Source organism: Falco punctatus, assembly GCF_963210335.1.
Source record: "Falco punctatus genome assembly, chromosome: Z".
NCBI lineage: Eukaryota > Metazoa > Chordata > Aves > Falconiformes > Falconidae > Falco > Falco punctatus.
The window spans coordinates 125108-141358 of NC_137586.1; the positions used below are offsets into that span (position 1 = coordinate 125108).

General features: G+C 43.0%; 1 protein-coding gene across 3 annotated transcripts; it reads right to left on the minus strand.

The window, feature by feature from the left end:
• Positions 1-8704: 8704 nt before the first annotated feature.
• SEC11C (SEC11 homolog C, signal peptidase complex subunit) lies at positions 8705-15518 on the minus strand. 3 transcript variants are annotated; one of them, XM_080371411.1, is made up of 6 exons: positions 15257-15518; positions 13460-13569; positions 12193-12342; positions 9933-10052; positions 9343-9400; positions 8705-8924 (listed from the first exon to the last, which is right to left on the minus strand). In XM_080371411.1, exons 2-6 carry the CDS (start codon positions 13540-13542, stop codon positions 8871-8873), a joined length of 465 nt encoding a protein of 154 aa, XP_080227537.1. In that variant the 5' UTR covers positions 13543-13569; positions 15257-15518; the 3' UTR covers positions 8705-8870. The 3 variants fall into 3 exon arrangements, with proteins under 3 accessions (XP_080227537.1, XP_080227536.1, XP_080227535.1); XM_080371410.1 differs by lacking the exon at positions 15257-15518 and adding an exon at positions 14952-15150; XM_080371409.1 differs by lacking the exon at positions 15257-15518 and adding an exon at positions 14263-14511.
• Positions 15519-16251: the final 733 nt, after the last annotated feature.

Here is a 16251-nt window from a genome sequence, read left to right on the forward strand (position 1 = left end):
TGCTTGCTGTGGCCAATGGACCTTGGGAGCAGGTTGAGCTGTGAAGGAAGAAGCTGCTCCTTGACATATTTATTATGCCATGATCACTGGGAATTGGAGGGCTTGATGACTTCATAGGCAGGATTATCATCCGCACAGCATGGCTCATGTCCCCTCCAGCTCCAGGGATTTGCTTGGCCCAGGCTGGCAGTCGCTCTTGTATTGCGTGCCTTTCCCTAAGTGCTAGCACATTTGGGCCAACATGGCAGGAACTTGTGCATTATGTACCCTGGCATCTCTCTTGTGGGATCACAGCTAGAGCATGGGCTGCAAACAGTTCAGTAAAGGGAAAACTGACTGGAACACAAATGTGGCACTGAAGCAGCACAACCTTATCCCTAATAAATAAAACCAAGACATCTACTTAAAACTAAGCCAAACCACTGCAAAGGTGCTGAAACATTCCAGTATGTATATGCAGAAAGTATCAAGAGCAGTAAATCTAACACAGTGGTAGCTGACAGCCCTACCGACACAGCAATGAGAAACCAGGGAAAACAGCAGCTGCAACAAACCTCCAGCCAGAACAGAGTGGAGACGTGCCACCTGCAATGCTGGGTGCACAGGACCCGAGCCCAGCCTTACTTGCAGTGCAGCCACAAGTGCGGCATGCACCAGGCAGGGCAGAGGGCATGAGCAACAGCATCCCATACCCTGTCCCTTCCCTGGGAACAAAGAGCAAACAAAGCAGGCAGATTGATGCATGGTCTTGTGCGCCTCCGTCAGCAGTGCTCTCTTCGATGAGGAGGCTCATGCAGGAAAACCTCTGCTAAGGCAGCAGCTGGGCTGCGCTACACGGAGGGGTCCCAGTCGCCGCCAGGGAGCTGGCGGTACTAAGGTCAGCATGGGCACAGCAGAGGCTATCAAGGCTCCCAGGACTCAGACCACACATAGGCTGATGGACGCTTGGTCTGTGCTCAGGACGTTATGTGGGCACTGGGCAGGCAGGTGTGAACAGGCAGGGATAGGCACAAAGACCCATCCTGTCTCTTTGGCCTCATGACCTCTTCCTCTGCCCCACTGTGGATCCAGCCCACTCTTTGAATACATTTGTGCATTGTTAGCATTTCTTTATTTACCTGTTCATAAGGATAAAAAAGGTAATATGGATTTATTCTAGTTCTTAGTTTTATTAATGTTTTCAGAAAAATAATAATTTGATAATGTACAGAAATAACATACTGTACCCCCCCCCAACAGAAAAGAATTCAAGGGCAATAAATGCAAGTTATCAGCTGTGACTGACTCACTCATTCGAGACAGTCTTTCTTTCTTGAAGATGAAATCCAGTAACAAATCTGTTTTTGAACATCAAGAAACAGTTCTCTTCATTTTAAAATACCTTTCTAATTTTCATATATCCTGTGGCAAAGTGAACTGTTGTTGCACTGCAACAGTAAGGAAAACATTAATGTTTTTTTCAATGCAATTACCACAATAACACTTTAATTTGCTTCCTTTACATTTTAGACAGCTATGATTGTTCTATCGAGGCAGATTTTATGTAAATAAAAAGGGATAAAAGAAAAACTGTGTGCCTTTCATCATTTTCTTTGTAATGTAGTGACCCTGACATTAGAGACAGCTATAATATATGTACAGAACAAACAATGGTTTAAGCGTTATCAGCAATGTAATAACAAGGCACCATCACTGAGGAAAACTTTGTAAATGTTGAAGATGCTGAACAGACTGATCTGCAGCGCTCCAAACCTGTAGTCGGGGCAGGCGTTCTGCAAATAACCTGAAAATTGACTCTCTGCCGTAACAGTTCCCTGAAGAACTGAAGACATTTTTCAGAAAAAGAGCTCCACAACTTTACAGAGGCTGAACAATATGAAAAAATAAACATTTAATAAGGCACAGTTTAAGATATTTAATACTGTTTGCACTGCATTTTAGGAAGTCCTAGACCTAAACAGTTAAAGCTTAACCTATCGTTTATTGTGCATTTAGTGTATGTTAGTATGCTGCGTTAGGCAACACATTTTTTTTGTTTTGTAATTTTTGTGGTGGAAGGGTCCAATATTTTGAGAATTTAAATGGGAAGCATTTATGTCTCTGAATTCTCAGGAACTATTGCTGGCTGGACAGAGGCAGTCCCAGATGAGCCTTCCTGGAGAATACAAAATGCTTCAAGCGACGCTGCTGTGACTGTGGTCCTGGGGAGCACAGAGTGGTGGGGGTGCAAACTCCAGGCAGGGAGCAGCAGGGGTGGGAGAGGTCGTCTTCAGAGAGCCATGGATTCATGGAACAATTTGGGTTGGAAGGGACCTTCAAAGGTCATCCAGTGCAACTCCCTGCAGTGGGCCAGGACACCTTCCACTAGACCAGGTTGCTCCAAGCCCCATACAACCCGGCCTTGGGCACAGCCAGTGATGAGGCATCCACAGCCACTGTCCCTTGGAAGCTGCGAGGTGCCCAGGCCAGCCCCGAGCCCCTGCGACACAGCCAGGTGCCCAACACAGCCCTGGCTGTGCTGCGATTGCTGGAGCACTGAGCTGGCTGGGAAGGACAGCCAAGGCTTCAGGCATCCCTGGGGCAGAGATGCACAGTGATCCTTCCCAGAGAACAAAAACTCCAGGCCTCTCCTCCTTGCTTGCACTCCAGCACGCAGCAGAAACGCAGCCCCCAGGTCCCATGGGCTTTCAGAGGGCTGGTGCACCAGCACCCTGCTCCCCAGGCCTTCCTGCAGTCAGATGTTTCACATCTACCTTTTGTTCTAGTTCTAGCAAACGTGGTCATTGCCACTTGGCACTGCATTGCAACAGAAGCGAAGCTTTGTCCACAGCTGCTTTATTTGTAAAACTCAAATGCAGACAAGTGGTTCATATTTCAAACAGCTTCAAAATTCAGGTGATGGTCATGTCCATGTCAGATTTCCTTATACCAACATACGGACACAGACTACATATAATGTGTGTATATATATGTAATTATATATATAGTATATATAGTTTCTGCTGATAGCATGTTCACACAGAAATGCTGGAGAAGCAGAGTTGATTCTATATACAAAAGCAGTACACTGGGGCATACATGATGACAGAAGAGATGGAATACACTTATTTAAGCCAAGCTGTGTAGCAGAGAAAGATACTGAATTTGTGCCATGTAGGCAGCTTACAGTTTGTTTGCTTTTGGCCCCCCAAGATGTCCATGCATGCAGAGCAAAATGTCATTTTCATCACTGCTGCTCACCATCTTGATTAAACAGAGAAATTACTTGCTAAACAAGGCTTCAGCTGGAGTTCTCTCTCCAGTTACTCCATGTTCCCATTTTACCCCTACCAACACAGGCAGCAGTGCAGCCTGGATGACTGGCAGCCAGGACTCTGATGCCTCCAGCACTGCCCTCCCAGAAGGGCTGTGAGGAGCAGCTGGGCATACAGCCAGCAGCGCCAGGGCTGCCCCTCACAGCCTCAGCTTTCGCGACCCCGTCGTTGAACACTGAAGTGAAGTGGAGGAGACCAAACACAGCCCAACCTCCCGCTTGGCCGTTTCTCACGAGCACAACACTGTTCATAGCCACGGGGACCAGTCATCACCCCAAGGGTCTGCGCTAGTGCCCACCCCTCTTTCATGGCCCCAGCCTAGGGCATCCCATGATGCCCACAGCCCCCAGCCATACACACTGCAGCCTGCACAGCTCTGGGTGCAGGTTTTAGCCGAGCTGTGAAAATGCAGCTACCTAGAAAGAAAAAACAAACGGCTTCAAACCAACGTCTGAATTTCTCCTGCTCCCCACTCCTCAGTTAAAAACATAGTACTTGTGCCTGTAGCTTCTTCATCTTCCTCAAAAAAACTCACAAACAAACCCCCAAAACCCCACAGAAAGAATCATCCATTACTAGTATGGAGGCATTTTGCTTTAAAATGCTCTTTTCTTTTCTCCAGTGTCACAAATGCACTGTATTTCACACCAATAGTCAAGCTAGCCCTCCTTCCCAGAGGGTATTAATATCAAAGCAGCACGTGAGCTGAGGTGAACCAGTTACCACAGCTTCAAGGATCAACAGAGCACTCTGCCTCCAGTTAATAAGTCAGTAGATCCACCAATTATATCTTGATCTGTCCTGACTTCAAAGGGAATCTGCAGATTAGAAGCAGAGTGGGCAACTGAAAAAAGAAGTTGTATCTGTAGAAAAGGGAAAGCACCTTGATGCATCAAATACATAGGCCCTTAACCCACTTCTTCGTATCAGTCAGCCCCATCTATAAGCTGCCAAAACACCTGCACAAACAGTCTGTCCCTTAGTCTGAAGAGTGTATGTAAAATTCTGCTTGAAGCACAAAGAGCAGCAAAATACATAAATTTAATTTGGGGCTGGTCTGTGCCCTTGCTGTAAGTTACTCTAGAGGTGACAAACAGATGAATAGGATTAGAATAGAATAGCAAAGTTCAGCTGGAAGGGACCTTAAATGGTCATCTAGCCCAACTGCCTGGCCCCTCCAGGGCTGACCAAAAGTTATAGCATGTTGTCAAGGGCATTGTCCAAATGCCTCTTAAACGCTGACAGGCGTGGGGCATCGACCACCTCTCCAGGAAGCCTGTCCCAGGGTTCAAGCACCCTCTTGGTAAAGAAATGCTTCTTCACGTCCAGTCTGAACCTCCCCATGCGCAGCTTTGAGCCGTTCCCAGGCACCCTGTCCCTGGATCCCAGGGAGAAGAGCTCAGCACCTCCCTCTCCACGTCCCCTCCTTGGGAAGCTGCAGAGAGCAACGAGGTTGCCCCTCAGCCTCCCTCTCTCTCCAAACCAGACAAGCCCAGAGTCCTCAGCTGCTCCTCGCAACAAATGCCTTCCAGCCCTTCACCAGCTTTGCCCTTCTCTGGAGGCATCCAAGTACCTGAACACCCTTCTTAGATTTTAAACACTAAAAATCTAACAGCTCACTGCTCCCAAAGGCTAAATCTGTTCCTCCCCCTTTGCCTCTATCATGCTCTTTTTTTTTTTTCTTTCCATGTGCTTTGCTGAGCCTGCTCAACTCATAAACCCAGCAGAGAACTACCAAGTTCTTCCTAGGTTTAGAAGTTGCATTGTCCCCACTGAACAAGAAGCTTACACAAAAAGATATATGACCATGCTGTCTGCAGCAGGAGAATCATCTGATCTCAGCAACCGGAGCTTATTGGTAAGTTCAGCTGCAATATGTAAAGACACCTTCAAACTTGTTCTCAGCAAGACTAGCAGGAAAAGCTGGTAACATTCAACTATAAAAGAGATCAAAGAGGAAACTGCATTCTCTCTGCTGCAAATGCTATTAATATTTAGCAGACATTAAATCATTCAAGCATCACAGAGAGCAATTTACTCACAGTAGAAAGAAAACATCCTCCTGAGATGCATTTTACCATAGAACCTCATTTATCATTGCTTATCAGCTTAAGAACTAAAAGATTCTGTACTGTTATCTAACAGAAAGAAAGGGTTTATACCAGAAATCTAGGTTCTGGGCAAAACTTTTGGCGCTCCTTCCCCTCTGACTTCTACTCTACAGAAATGAATAAGCAGCACTATCTAATATCATCAGAAATGAAAATAGTTTGTTAAAAGTAGCTCAGACAATTACAGGAATGAAAGTAAAGAACAGAATCAAGAGCAACCCAATCCAGTTGGTCAGGAGTAATCTCTAAGCATTCACAGACGCCCAACCAAACCAGCATGAACAAAGCAGCCACCAGCCAGCAAACAACATATTTCTTCACAGATTTCTTCAAGTGATCAACAGAAATACTGTGAGAATTTTTAGAAATGACCCTGAGATTCCTAAATTTGGAAACAAAATAAAAATCTTTTATCCCACATAAAAGAATAGCTGTACCATGTTTTAGTGGTTTCACCATGTTTTTTAGCCTGTTTTAGTTTTTAGCCAACCACCTGCAGAGTAAACATTTTTAATGTTCAGATGAATTTGCTTCTTGCCTCGTCACCAGGCACCGAGAAGTCTAGCTCCATCTTCTTTATACCCTTCCCATGCAAGCAAGAAGTTTTCATATTTATATGAGATTTATCATTACAGCATCTGGTTCTACTAGCTGAGAAAAAAGAAATACTGTTTCTCACAAAAGAGAAAGCAGATTGCCTGTATGATTGAACAGGTTATTGTATGTGCTGACCAAAGTGGCTTTGGTGGATGCAGTCAGCAGATCTTCAGGCATCCAGCTAAAGCCAGGAAGATAAACTGGGCCCGCACTGTCATCCAGCATTCCACTAAAAGTGTAGATATGGCAACACTGACAACCACGTCGCGCCACTGTGCAAGTCAATCCTGCAGGTTAAGATTTATCAAGAGAAATTCAAACAAGACACAGGATATCATACCCAAGAAATACAGTTTCTTTTTCTGAGCATGAACCCACATATTTAGATGTTATCCTTGCATCTTTTTTACTAATCCGTGTTTCCTCAGCACAAGAATAAATTCCCACAATAATGTGTCAAATTTGTCGTTTGGGTTATGTCCAAAACCCCACTTTCAAAGTTAGAGCTGACTGTGATTGCATTGGGTTAGGTGGATAGAAATGATTCTGATTTCAGCAATATGGGAGGGGGGCGGTGGGGTAAAGAGGTAGTATATAAAAAAAATTTCTTACTACACATACACTGTCTCCAAAAATTAAGTTTTTTTTTCCTGAAGAGTGATAGTAACACTTCCAGGGAGACTGCATTAAAGATACCTAAATTATTCTGACATGCCATTTATTATACTTACTTCTACACAATTTGACACAAAATAACTGATTTTTATAATGCAGTTTGTCATGAAGACTGCTTAGCAGGACACAAAAGAAGTAATATTACTCGGGAAAATTCAGCAGTTGTCTGCCTTTCAGCACTGGTTGTTACAACAGAACAGGTGCCATTATTGTATAATAGTATATTTTTGTAGAGGTGGGGGATTAAAGAAGAAACAAAACTCCACAGGAAAAAAGCATCATGCTGTTCCTTATCAAAGCTACAAAACCCCAAAGCAAGTGAGGAAAACAAGTTCTGTTTTGTTGAAGGTATAACACTGACATTTGAATCCAAGAAGAGAAAAATCCAGAATTTCATGTAAGACAGTTATCAAGTAAATTTTCAAGTGAAAAAATCAATTTTATGTTTAACACCATTCAGATGTCATATGATAGGAGAGAACAATGCATTCTCAAAACCAGAATATGAGTTATGTCTGACCCTTATTGGTAATATTACTTAAGTATACTGCTGTGCTATTCATTCAGTAATTTACAAATGTTGATAAAAGCCCCATAAAATCTTTTTGCTAGGTTTGTTTTATAGTTAGAAACACAAAGGCAGAACATTTAACAACCTCAGTTCTAGAAACATGAACAGTCCCTAAAAATCAGGCCTCAAAAAATCAGGCCGTCAGGGGTTTTTGTCCCTAGACCACAAAGGTGCAAGTTTCAAATCTAAGTGCTGAGGCCTGAGCAACAGGCCTTGAGCCAAAGCTGGCCTCTAGATGAACCCACCAGCCAAACGTTATATATATTTACAAATACATATATATATATCATCATTAGCAAAATGGACATGATCGTTATTGAACTATGTATGATCCTTAGCAAAAGATGTAGCTTAGATAAAATATAATCAGTAGTGAAGAGACAGCACAACTTTCCTTGCTTAGAGGCAGGTGGCCGAGGCTGTGGATCCAGTTGTTTGGTCCTGTTTGGAACCAGGTGGTCAAAATGCAGTAGATAAAGGAAACTCCCTCAGGTCCTCCCTGAGCCCTGGCCAGGCTTTGGTGGGATCTGAGAGGCAAGTGAAACCAGATGTTTCCACATTTGCGATTAGGTGACCTTGTTTATTCCATAGCACAAAAGCTGGACCCTCTTGCAGCAACTTTGGAAACCTCAGCTATGAGGGGACACCCTGCATAGCACTTACCCATTGCCGGGAGAGGCTCTCCAAATCCTTGCCGTAAGAGGTGCTCCCCAGCACCTGCGCATCTGGAGGATGGTGATGTATTAGGACAACTGGAATATCAATCTTTCTTAATCACCATAGCTAACCTGGAGTAGTAATGATTAGGTGCATCGCCTTACTTATCTGGTCTACTGCTTGAATCAGGGTATCATAGGGTAATTGTATGATATGTGCATATTGCTTTATTTTCTGTATTTATTTGAAACAAACAATTTATTTAATTGAAACAAGCTTATTTTCTGTATTGGTGTGTGTGTGCTATCCATTGACCCTGTCAACTGGCAAAACACAAATTCAGGGAAAAAGCCCCAAGTTCCATTTCTTCATTCTTAAATCAGAATGGAAGACCCTTTCTTGCCTATTTTTGTCAGCCGTATCTAGACAACATTCTTTAGATGGAAGTCTGACTAAACTCTTACAACTCACTACCTGTTCCAATCCATATGCTGTGTCCTTAGAAGTACTGACAAAACCAGTTCGTATGGTCATGAAAAGAGAGGGTGCTGACAGAGATTAAAAATGATCAAGAAAAAAAATATAAACAGGAGAGAGGGAGTGGGTTCAGACGCAGTACCACTTAAGAAAAACAACACAGCATATCAAGGAGTGCCATAAGCTGCTTTAGCACGTGACAGTCAGCATCTTCCATGCAAGCAAAAGGCTAACTGAAAGCAGCATGGATCTAAGATAGAATAGAAAATATGACACTTCACAATTAAGTAACAGCCAAAAGCTTCAGTCATTAGTTGTGCAGTTTATTTAGACAGACAAAAGCTTGTTCGGTTTTATAACTGTGTACAGAAATGAAAACATCTGAAATATATTACGTTTTTTCCCTCCCGTATATTTAACTTCGTACTATTCTCTCGGAAAAATGACTTTTTTTCTTTTTTTTTTTTTTTAGGATTCACGTTTCAGCAGTACATATGCTCCCATTACTGCCAGAAGAGCATACTGCAAAAGAAAATAAAGACTGATTATAATTTCCCTTCACAGCAGCTCTCAAATTACAAATTGTTCAAAGTATGCTCTCTCCAACATTACACCTTCTAGATGAGTACACAATTAGAGTTGTGTTCCTATACAATTACAGGAATATTTTAACTTGATCATATTAATCATAAATAGGCATCACAAACTGTATACTTATGAAATTCCTATAAATTAAATGTTTTCCAATTATTACAAATGCTAAGTTCTACTGGATAACAGACCAGCTAAAATAAGCAAGAAAACACAAATCACTTTATGTTAGCTAACAAACCACAGAAACAAATTTATTAACATGTATTTTCATTTGCAAGACGCTTACTATCTTTACTTGCTATTTTATAGTTTTAAAGTCAAGCATTTAAAATGTCTGTATACATACCTTAAATTTTGGATAGTCATTCATTATTATAGTTACCATACCAACATAAGGCAAAAATCTAAAATTGACAAAACAGATTAATGTAAAGTTAACCCTCAAATATTACATGGAAATGTTTCAATGTTACTCAATCTTAAATATTTTAACATAAACCAATCACTTATGCCTGTCACTAAAGTATATCTGAATGGGATTATTTTTTTCTTCCTCAGATAAAAATCTAAGCAACTTACTTGAGAAAATCTTAACAGATTTCATTTCAAGTGGGGAAGGGGACAAAGTCAAAAGTCAAACCCTGCATAAAGTTCCTGTGAAATGTGGAAATAATTTTCTAGTAATTTCTAGTTACTTCTGTATTTACTGGTGAATTATATGTTAAATGTGCCATTTTTTAAAAAAAATAATTCCACTCTCCACATTAGAGCTGACTACAGAAAGCAACTTTTCCAGGTGAAGTTCTTTTAATTACCACTATATTTAAGAAATTTAAAAAATACCACACCAGACCTAGCCTGTACCAACAGCAAACTGATTTAAGTTATACATTTTCTGTTTAATTACAAAGAACACAGATATTTTGCATCACTTACCCTCTTGCTCTTCCAACAACATCTTTCTTCTCTAACCAATTCTGTCCTTCTTTGTACAAGCCTCTATCATCAACTTCATTGTTATCACCTTTAGTCAGAAATTTGATGTTCCCATTTTCTCTAGAAGGCAATGAGGTGATAAACTAAATACCACTTAATTTAAAAACTTCAATTAACATCTACAAAGCACAATGAAGATGAAAAGTGCTACAAGATTAGATAACAATGTTTGCTTCCAGTCCTGCTTGTCCTGCTTATTTAACAGACACCATTAAATCATTAACGTTACAGATTTTACTGACAGAGTCAATAGATTTTAACAATGAGTGTTTTTTAAAACCTCCTAGATTGTAATTTGATGCAAGCAATTACACAATGGACAAGAAAGGGACATTGTCCATCCAAAGCAGGCACTAAACATCCTCAACAAAAGCAGTATGTGCTTATCTGGGGAAAAAAACCCCACCACTCTACCCTCTGCATTTTCAACAGAATAGAAATTTAACTCTGAAATACTGAATACTGCTCTACTTATCCTCTTTTTGTTTGGTCACATGCCCCCGCATTGTGGAGTAAGACCCTGTGAAGTCACCACACATTAGAAAATGAATTTAACTGAATTTAAATCATGAATTTCAGATGAGGTAGATGACCCTAAAAAAAATAATCTTCCCTTAGGAAGGAAAGCAGTATAATACTACATGCTTTAGGCAATTTTCCTCTAAGTTCTATATACTTCTTTAACTTTTAGTAATGATATTTACATCCAAATCAAGCTTTGTCCTTCTTTTTATAGAAATAAATATTGAAGACCCTCTAAAGTAGCTGCAAATCTGCATCAAATTCAGTATTTTGTCACTAACACTGCAATACAGTTTTAGCTTAACCATTAATTGTTAAACAACATAGTGAGTTCCAGGCAAAAGTTCCCTTATGTTTGGTTTTTATTATTGTGGCAAATAAAAAACCCACACAAATAATATAATGCAGACAAAACTTTATGTGGGGTTTTTAGGGGACTGCATGGAGAAACCCAGGTGACAGAAACACTGCTGTAGACAGCAGTCTCCCCACCACAGAAGAATGCTTGCAGAGCTTGGGGAGCTAGGCTGCTCCCTTGGAGCCAGAGCTGATGTCCTGACCTTTTCCGATCATTGAGGAGGCTCAGTCCTTTTTGTAGGAACAGAGCTTTAAAACCCTGAACACGCCCAAATCATAACCTCTCCCTACTGTTTCAAATGAACAAGATGTCTTACACTGTGTTTTGAACATCCATTAGAAAACCTGCCGTGTTCTGCTCCCTTTCAAGCATTAGGCATTATGTGCAGCTGATGAATGCAAGCAGTTCAACACTCCCATTTAAATAAAGTCATTAAGTTTACAGCCTTCAGAATGATTTTGCTCAAGAAGCTGCTAATTGGAAGTAATGATACCAAGAAACAAGGAGTTGTTATGAAGACAAATTAGGTATTAGAGGAAAAAAAAAAAAAAAAAGAGGTAATTCTTAGATATACATATTTGTTTCAAAAAAACCACTGAAGAACAGGTATTACTGAAAAAAAAAAACCCCTTCAGTTCACGGCCAGGACTTCTGAGGAGAAAATATGTCAATGCTTGCCACCTCCAGGTTAGCTTTTCACTGTTGCCTCTCTCTTGTTTGAGAAGGAACTGTTTATCATATCAGTCATATGCAATAACAGTAAACCCAAGTAATCTACCTGTTGCTTTTCAGCATGAATTTTTGTTGGTATTGTGACTACCAGACACAAAAAGAGTAAGAATATCTTCTCTCATTGTGAGTCAAATCTTGTTTCTGGAAAACTTCAATTAACAAAGATCACATACTTGTCAGACTTCATCTACAGCTCTGATTCTGAATCTTCACCTTCTTTCAGAGATCTGCTTTTAGAAGTAGTTATTTTTCATAACCAAAATCCCAATTCTGGAACAGTCAGTACAGAAGTGGACTCTACTCCCATACATACTGCTAGTACTTTGCAAAAATAACATGTACAGTTTGCATTATTGGACTCCTCTTTGGCATAGGTCTACCTACTTTGAACCTGAGCAACTTCTGTGAGACCCTGACTCCTGTCCCTCACTGAACTGGGGACAAAAGTGGATCACATCCTAGAGATGATTTTATCTCACAGCATATCCTCACTAGCCTTTTTCATAAAATACTACCAAATTAAAATGTAATTGAAATACATGGTGAAGGAAACTATTTAGAAACAAGGAAAACACCAAGCTGCATTACTTTTCATGTACTTTGATTACTCTGTGAACTATTGGAATGTCTCTGCCTTCAACTTTAAAAACAACTATTTCACCAGCTCTGATTGGGTCATCATGGAAATTTGTTAAGAACAACAGGTCTCCCCTGTGAAATGCTGGTTCCATGCTGCCACTACAAACAGAAAGAAAAGAGTGTTTATTAACATTATGGTAAATGAAAGAAGAACCATGAAAACAAAGAACATTTCATTCTTGCAGATAAACTCACAGTTTTAACGGAAATCTGTAGCTTCACGAATTCAGTAACACTACACAGGCGTTTAACACAACGCAAACCTCAGTAAGGCCCAGGCTGAGACAACCTGTAGAAGACCTCCTTACTGCCTCAGTGAAAGAAAGAGATAAGCTGCATTGGAAAGTAACAGTATTGTAGCTATGAAGAAGGAACAAAATGAGCCACTCTGGTTAACTATCTATTAGTGAAAAGCCAAAAAATGTTTTCCAGTACAACACAAAGTATGTGGAAAGTTTAATCAACATGAGCAAGAGTTATGCTTACATCAGTGATTACCATTAATGATGAGAAAATTCATGCCTTCTTTCAAAGCCAGACATAGTATCTTTACTATTAGTATCATAACTAATAACATGAACAGGCAATTCCTATTAAAATACTGTTATTTACTGCATTCTTTGCTGACACACATTCAATTTCTGTAAGGCTGAATCTTCCATGAACATGCGTTTAACTCCATGTCAAGCTCACAAAAGTTTTACTGTAATATAATTTTAAAATAAATATACACATGGTAAAAAAACCCAAATAAATTAACAAATAGACCATAAAGTGTTCAATGGCTTCAAGAAGTGCAACACATTTATGCATTTTCTTCAGAAGACAACAGAAGCTTCATAGGATTACATGTATTTCTATTAAAACAGTATTAATTTTTTGGAATCCTAACACCTACCCAGGGATTACTATCCCTAGGTAGCAACATATATATATGTAGTCTTGACTAGTTTATCTACTAAATAAGTGAACGAGCCTAGGTTTTCAAAGGTTTCACATGCCTACCACTTCTGCAAACTTCAATGACAACTAGACTGCAATTACAAAAGCAGCCTTTGCTAAGTGTCCAAAAACAGAGTTAGAAGAAAAATAACTGTTTGAATACTTCTTTAAGTAGGTGAGATTTCAAACTCTAAATCTATCCAAGAGGGAAGGGCAGGAGACAAAGAACAAACAATATTCAGACTTTGACAAAAAAGCCTTTACGTTGACTTACCTGAGCACCACAACAATAGGGCTTTCGCTTCCAGTAATGACGATCAGACCTTTCCATATCATAAGGGCAGAAGACACTATCATAGCAAAATTTAAGACTTGGTAATACAGCTATATGGAACAAGAAAAAGAGTTTTTTAGAATTTACTGTATTGTATTTAGAAGCACAATATAGAATTTCAACCCATAAGCACCAGTGAATCACAATACAGGCACGTGGACTTTTATACTAAAATCACATTCCAAAAGAAGCCTCATGGAACAGATTGCTGTATTGGCAATCCAACTGTACTGCAGCATAAAGATTTAAAACATTGTGCACCTCAATCTTGGCTTATTCTGCCTGTGCATTATTCCCATTCCCATTTGTTAGTGCTAGGAGCTTGTGAACTCACTAGCAAAGACTTATAAAATACAGGAAGCTAAAAGGCAAATGATCAAATCTATTTTGATCATACATCCCTGACTCCTACCCAAGCTCTTAAGTATTCAAAACACACGTAAGAAATACTGTAAAATCAGTAATTGCTGCCTTTGTAGTGTGAACAGTTATTTTTGTTAAAAAGAAAAGTTGTGGGAGCAGAAGAGAGATGACAAGGGATCATTCCCTGCTATTGTCAGACAGAAATTTCTTACGTAATCAACTCAATAGAAGATTTTCCACCTGTCCCAAATTCTACCGCTTTGACAGGCATTACAGCAGTGGTTACACTTTCTCCGCACTACTTCCCTTTTTTTTTTTTTTTTCTTCTTGGTAACACATGAAGATACCGGCAGAAAACGACCCTGTCTGTCCCCACTTACCATGCGGCTTGCTGATGTAAAATACGGAACCAGAAATTCCCAGACCATCGTCCTAGTTTGAAAATACACATGCTGGGATTTTCAGGTATGTGACCCCCTTAACTTAGCATTGGTCAAGCTTCAAAATCTGCTCTGAAATTGCTGGTTTGTAAAATGATTGAGAGATTACTAAAGAAAAACAAACCACGTAGCTTTCACAGCCTAAAAGTCAGAAGGTTGATTTGTCACATTGACCCTTCCAGGGAGGTACCTGCGTAATCACACAGTAAAGATAAAACAAAGCCACCCATCTGGAACTCCGGCAGTGCAAACACACCCATGCGCTTCCACATGCCGTGTCTCCAAAATGAAGCCGAGTACTGACAGGAACGTGAAAATGCGGTTTCTCAGCTGCAAGCCCAAGGCCTGGAAGCGCCCCCCCGGGCAGCCGCACCCCCCCGGCCCCGGTGGCTGCCGCCAAAGACCGGGACCCCGCCGCGGGGCGCAGGGCAGGTCCAGACAGGAGCCCGGCCCTGGCCCGGCCCCACGGGCCTCCAGTCGACAGCACTAGCGGAACGGCCGCGGACAGCCACCCCGCTGGGCCGCACGGCCCCGGCCCGCCCCAGCCTGCGCCGACTCCGACCCCTGGAACCGCCGAGCGGCCTCCACGGCCCGGCCCTGCCCCGGGTCCGGAGCAGCCCGGCCGGTACCTGCCGCTTGTTCATGCGCCGCAGGTCCCCGAAGAGGTCCATGGTGGGGCCCCGGCGGGGCCGCTCCCGGCCGGCGGCGGGACGCTGGCCGCGGGACGCTAGCGGCGCCCTCCCGGGCCCTCCTCCGCAGGGGCGCGCTGGCAGCCCGGAGCCCGGCGGGGCCGCTGGCCGCAGCTACGGGCGGCGCGGGCCAAGGCGGCGCGGGCGCGCGCTCGGCGCACAGGAAGTCGTAGTCTCCCTCCGCCCCTGCCCCGACCGCGCTCGCGGCCGCGGCCGCCACCGGAACTACGCTTCCCGACACGCACCGCGGCGGCGGCCCCTGGCGCCGAGGCCCCCCGTCCCCGGCCTCCGGCCTCCGGCCCCGGGGTGCCTGGCGGTTGGCGGCCCGAGGGACCTCTCGGCGGACGGTGAGACCTGGCGGGGGTGAGGCGGCGGAAGGAGCCGAACGCCTCTGTGGCGCAGCCGGGCGGCGGCAACGGCCCGCGGCGGCAACGGCCCGCGGCGGCGGTACCCTCCCGCACCAGGCGGCTGCCGGGGCGCTCCGCGCGGCTGCGCTGCGTGTGCACAGTCCATTGGCGGGCAGGCGGCGCGCACTGAGGCGGTGGCCGAGGGGTGCGGGCGTGGCCGCGCGGGGCGGTGCGGAGCGCCCGGCCGCGTAGGAAGCCCCGGGAACAGGGGACAGTGGCCCGCCTCGCTGGCCGCGAGAGGCATCGCAGTCGTCAAAACTGTGTGACTCCACACTGAACTGGATTGTCAACGAATCCATGTAAAAGCATTTGCAGATTAAAAAGATGGGGATCGCGGAGAGGAGAGCATTGTTAAACTGCATGATCTCCCAAAGGCAGTTCCTTGCCACAGACAGACCGATGTCCGTGGGAGTTAACCGCTTCCCATGCAGAAGGGCTGACCAGGCAATTCTGGAAGGCTCTTCCAGTTCTGCATTTCAGTGATGGCCTAAGCCTGAAGCAGCAACCCACCACATCAGTGCGGGTCATTGCACAGAGCTTGGTGATTCGCTGGGAATTACGTAAACCAAACTAAGTGAGGTTTTCACCAAGTTCAGAATTAGCTCATGAAGACTGTGAATGACAGTGGAAGAAGAATGCAAGGAAGTGCTGCCAAGGTAAATGGAAGCAAATAGTTTGTCTGAAGGAGCATTGGAAAGTTGTTTACTCAGTTTGCCAGTAATTGCTCCAGACTTTCTGTTAGCAAATGCTTGGAAAAGAGTGACTAACAATGGCAGAACTGGCATTAGATCACAGAGGAATGTGTAATGGCATCGTGGACAGAAACAGCAAAT

Excerpts from the sequence above, each read along its gene's own strand:
- SEC11C (XM_080371409.1), bottom strand. The coding sequence starts at position 14,310 with ATGGTCTGGGAATTTCTGGTTCCGTATTTTACATCAGCAAGCCGCATG. Across the intron at positions 13,570-14,262 it reads TTACATCAGCAAGCCGCATG|CTGTATTACCAAGTCTTAAA; the intron begins GTAAGTGGGGAC and ends TGTTCCATATAG. Across the intron at positions 9,401-9,932 it reads GTTGTTGGAAGAGCAAGAGG|ATTTTTGCCTTATGTTGGTA; the intron begins GTAAGTGATGCA and ends TGTCAATTTTAG.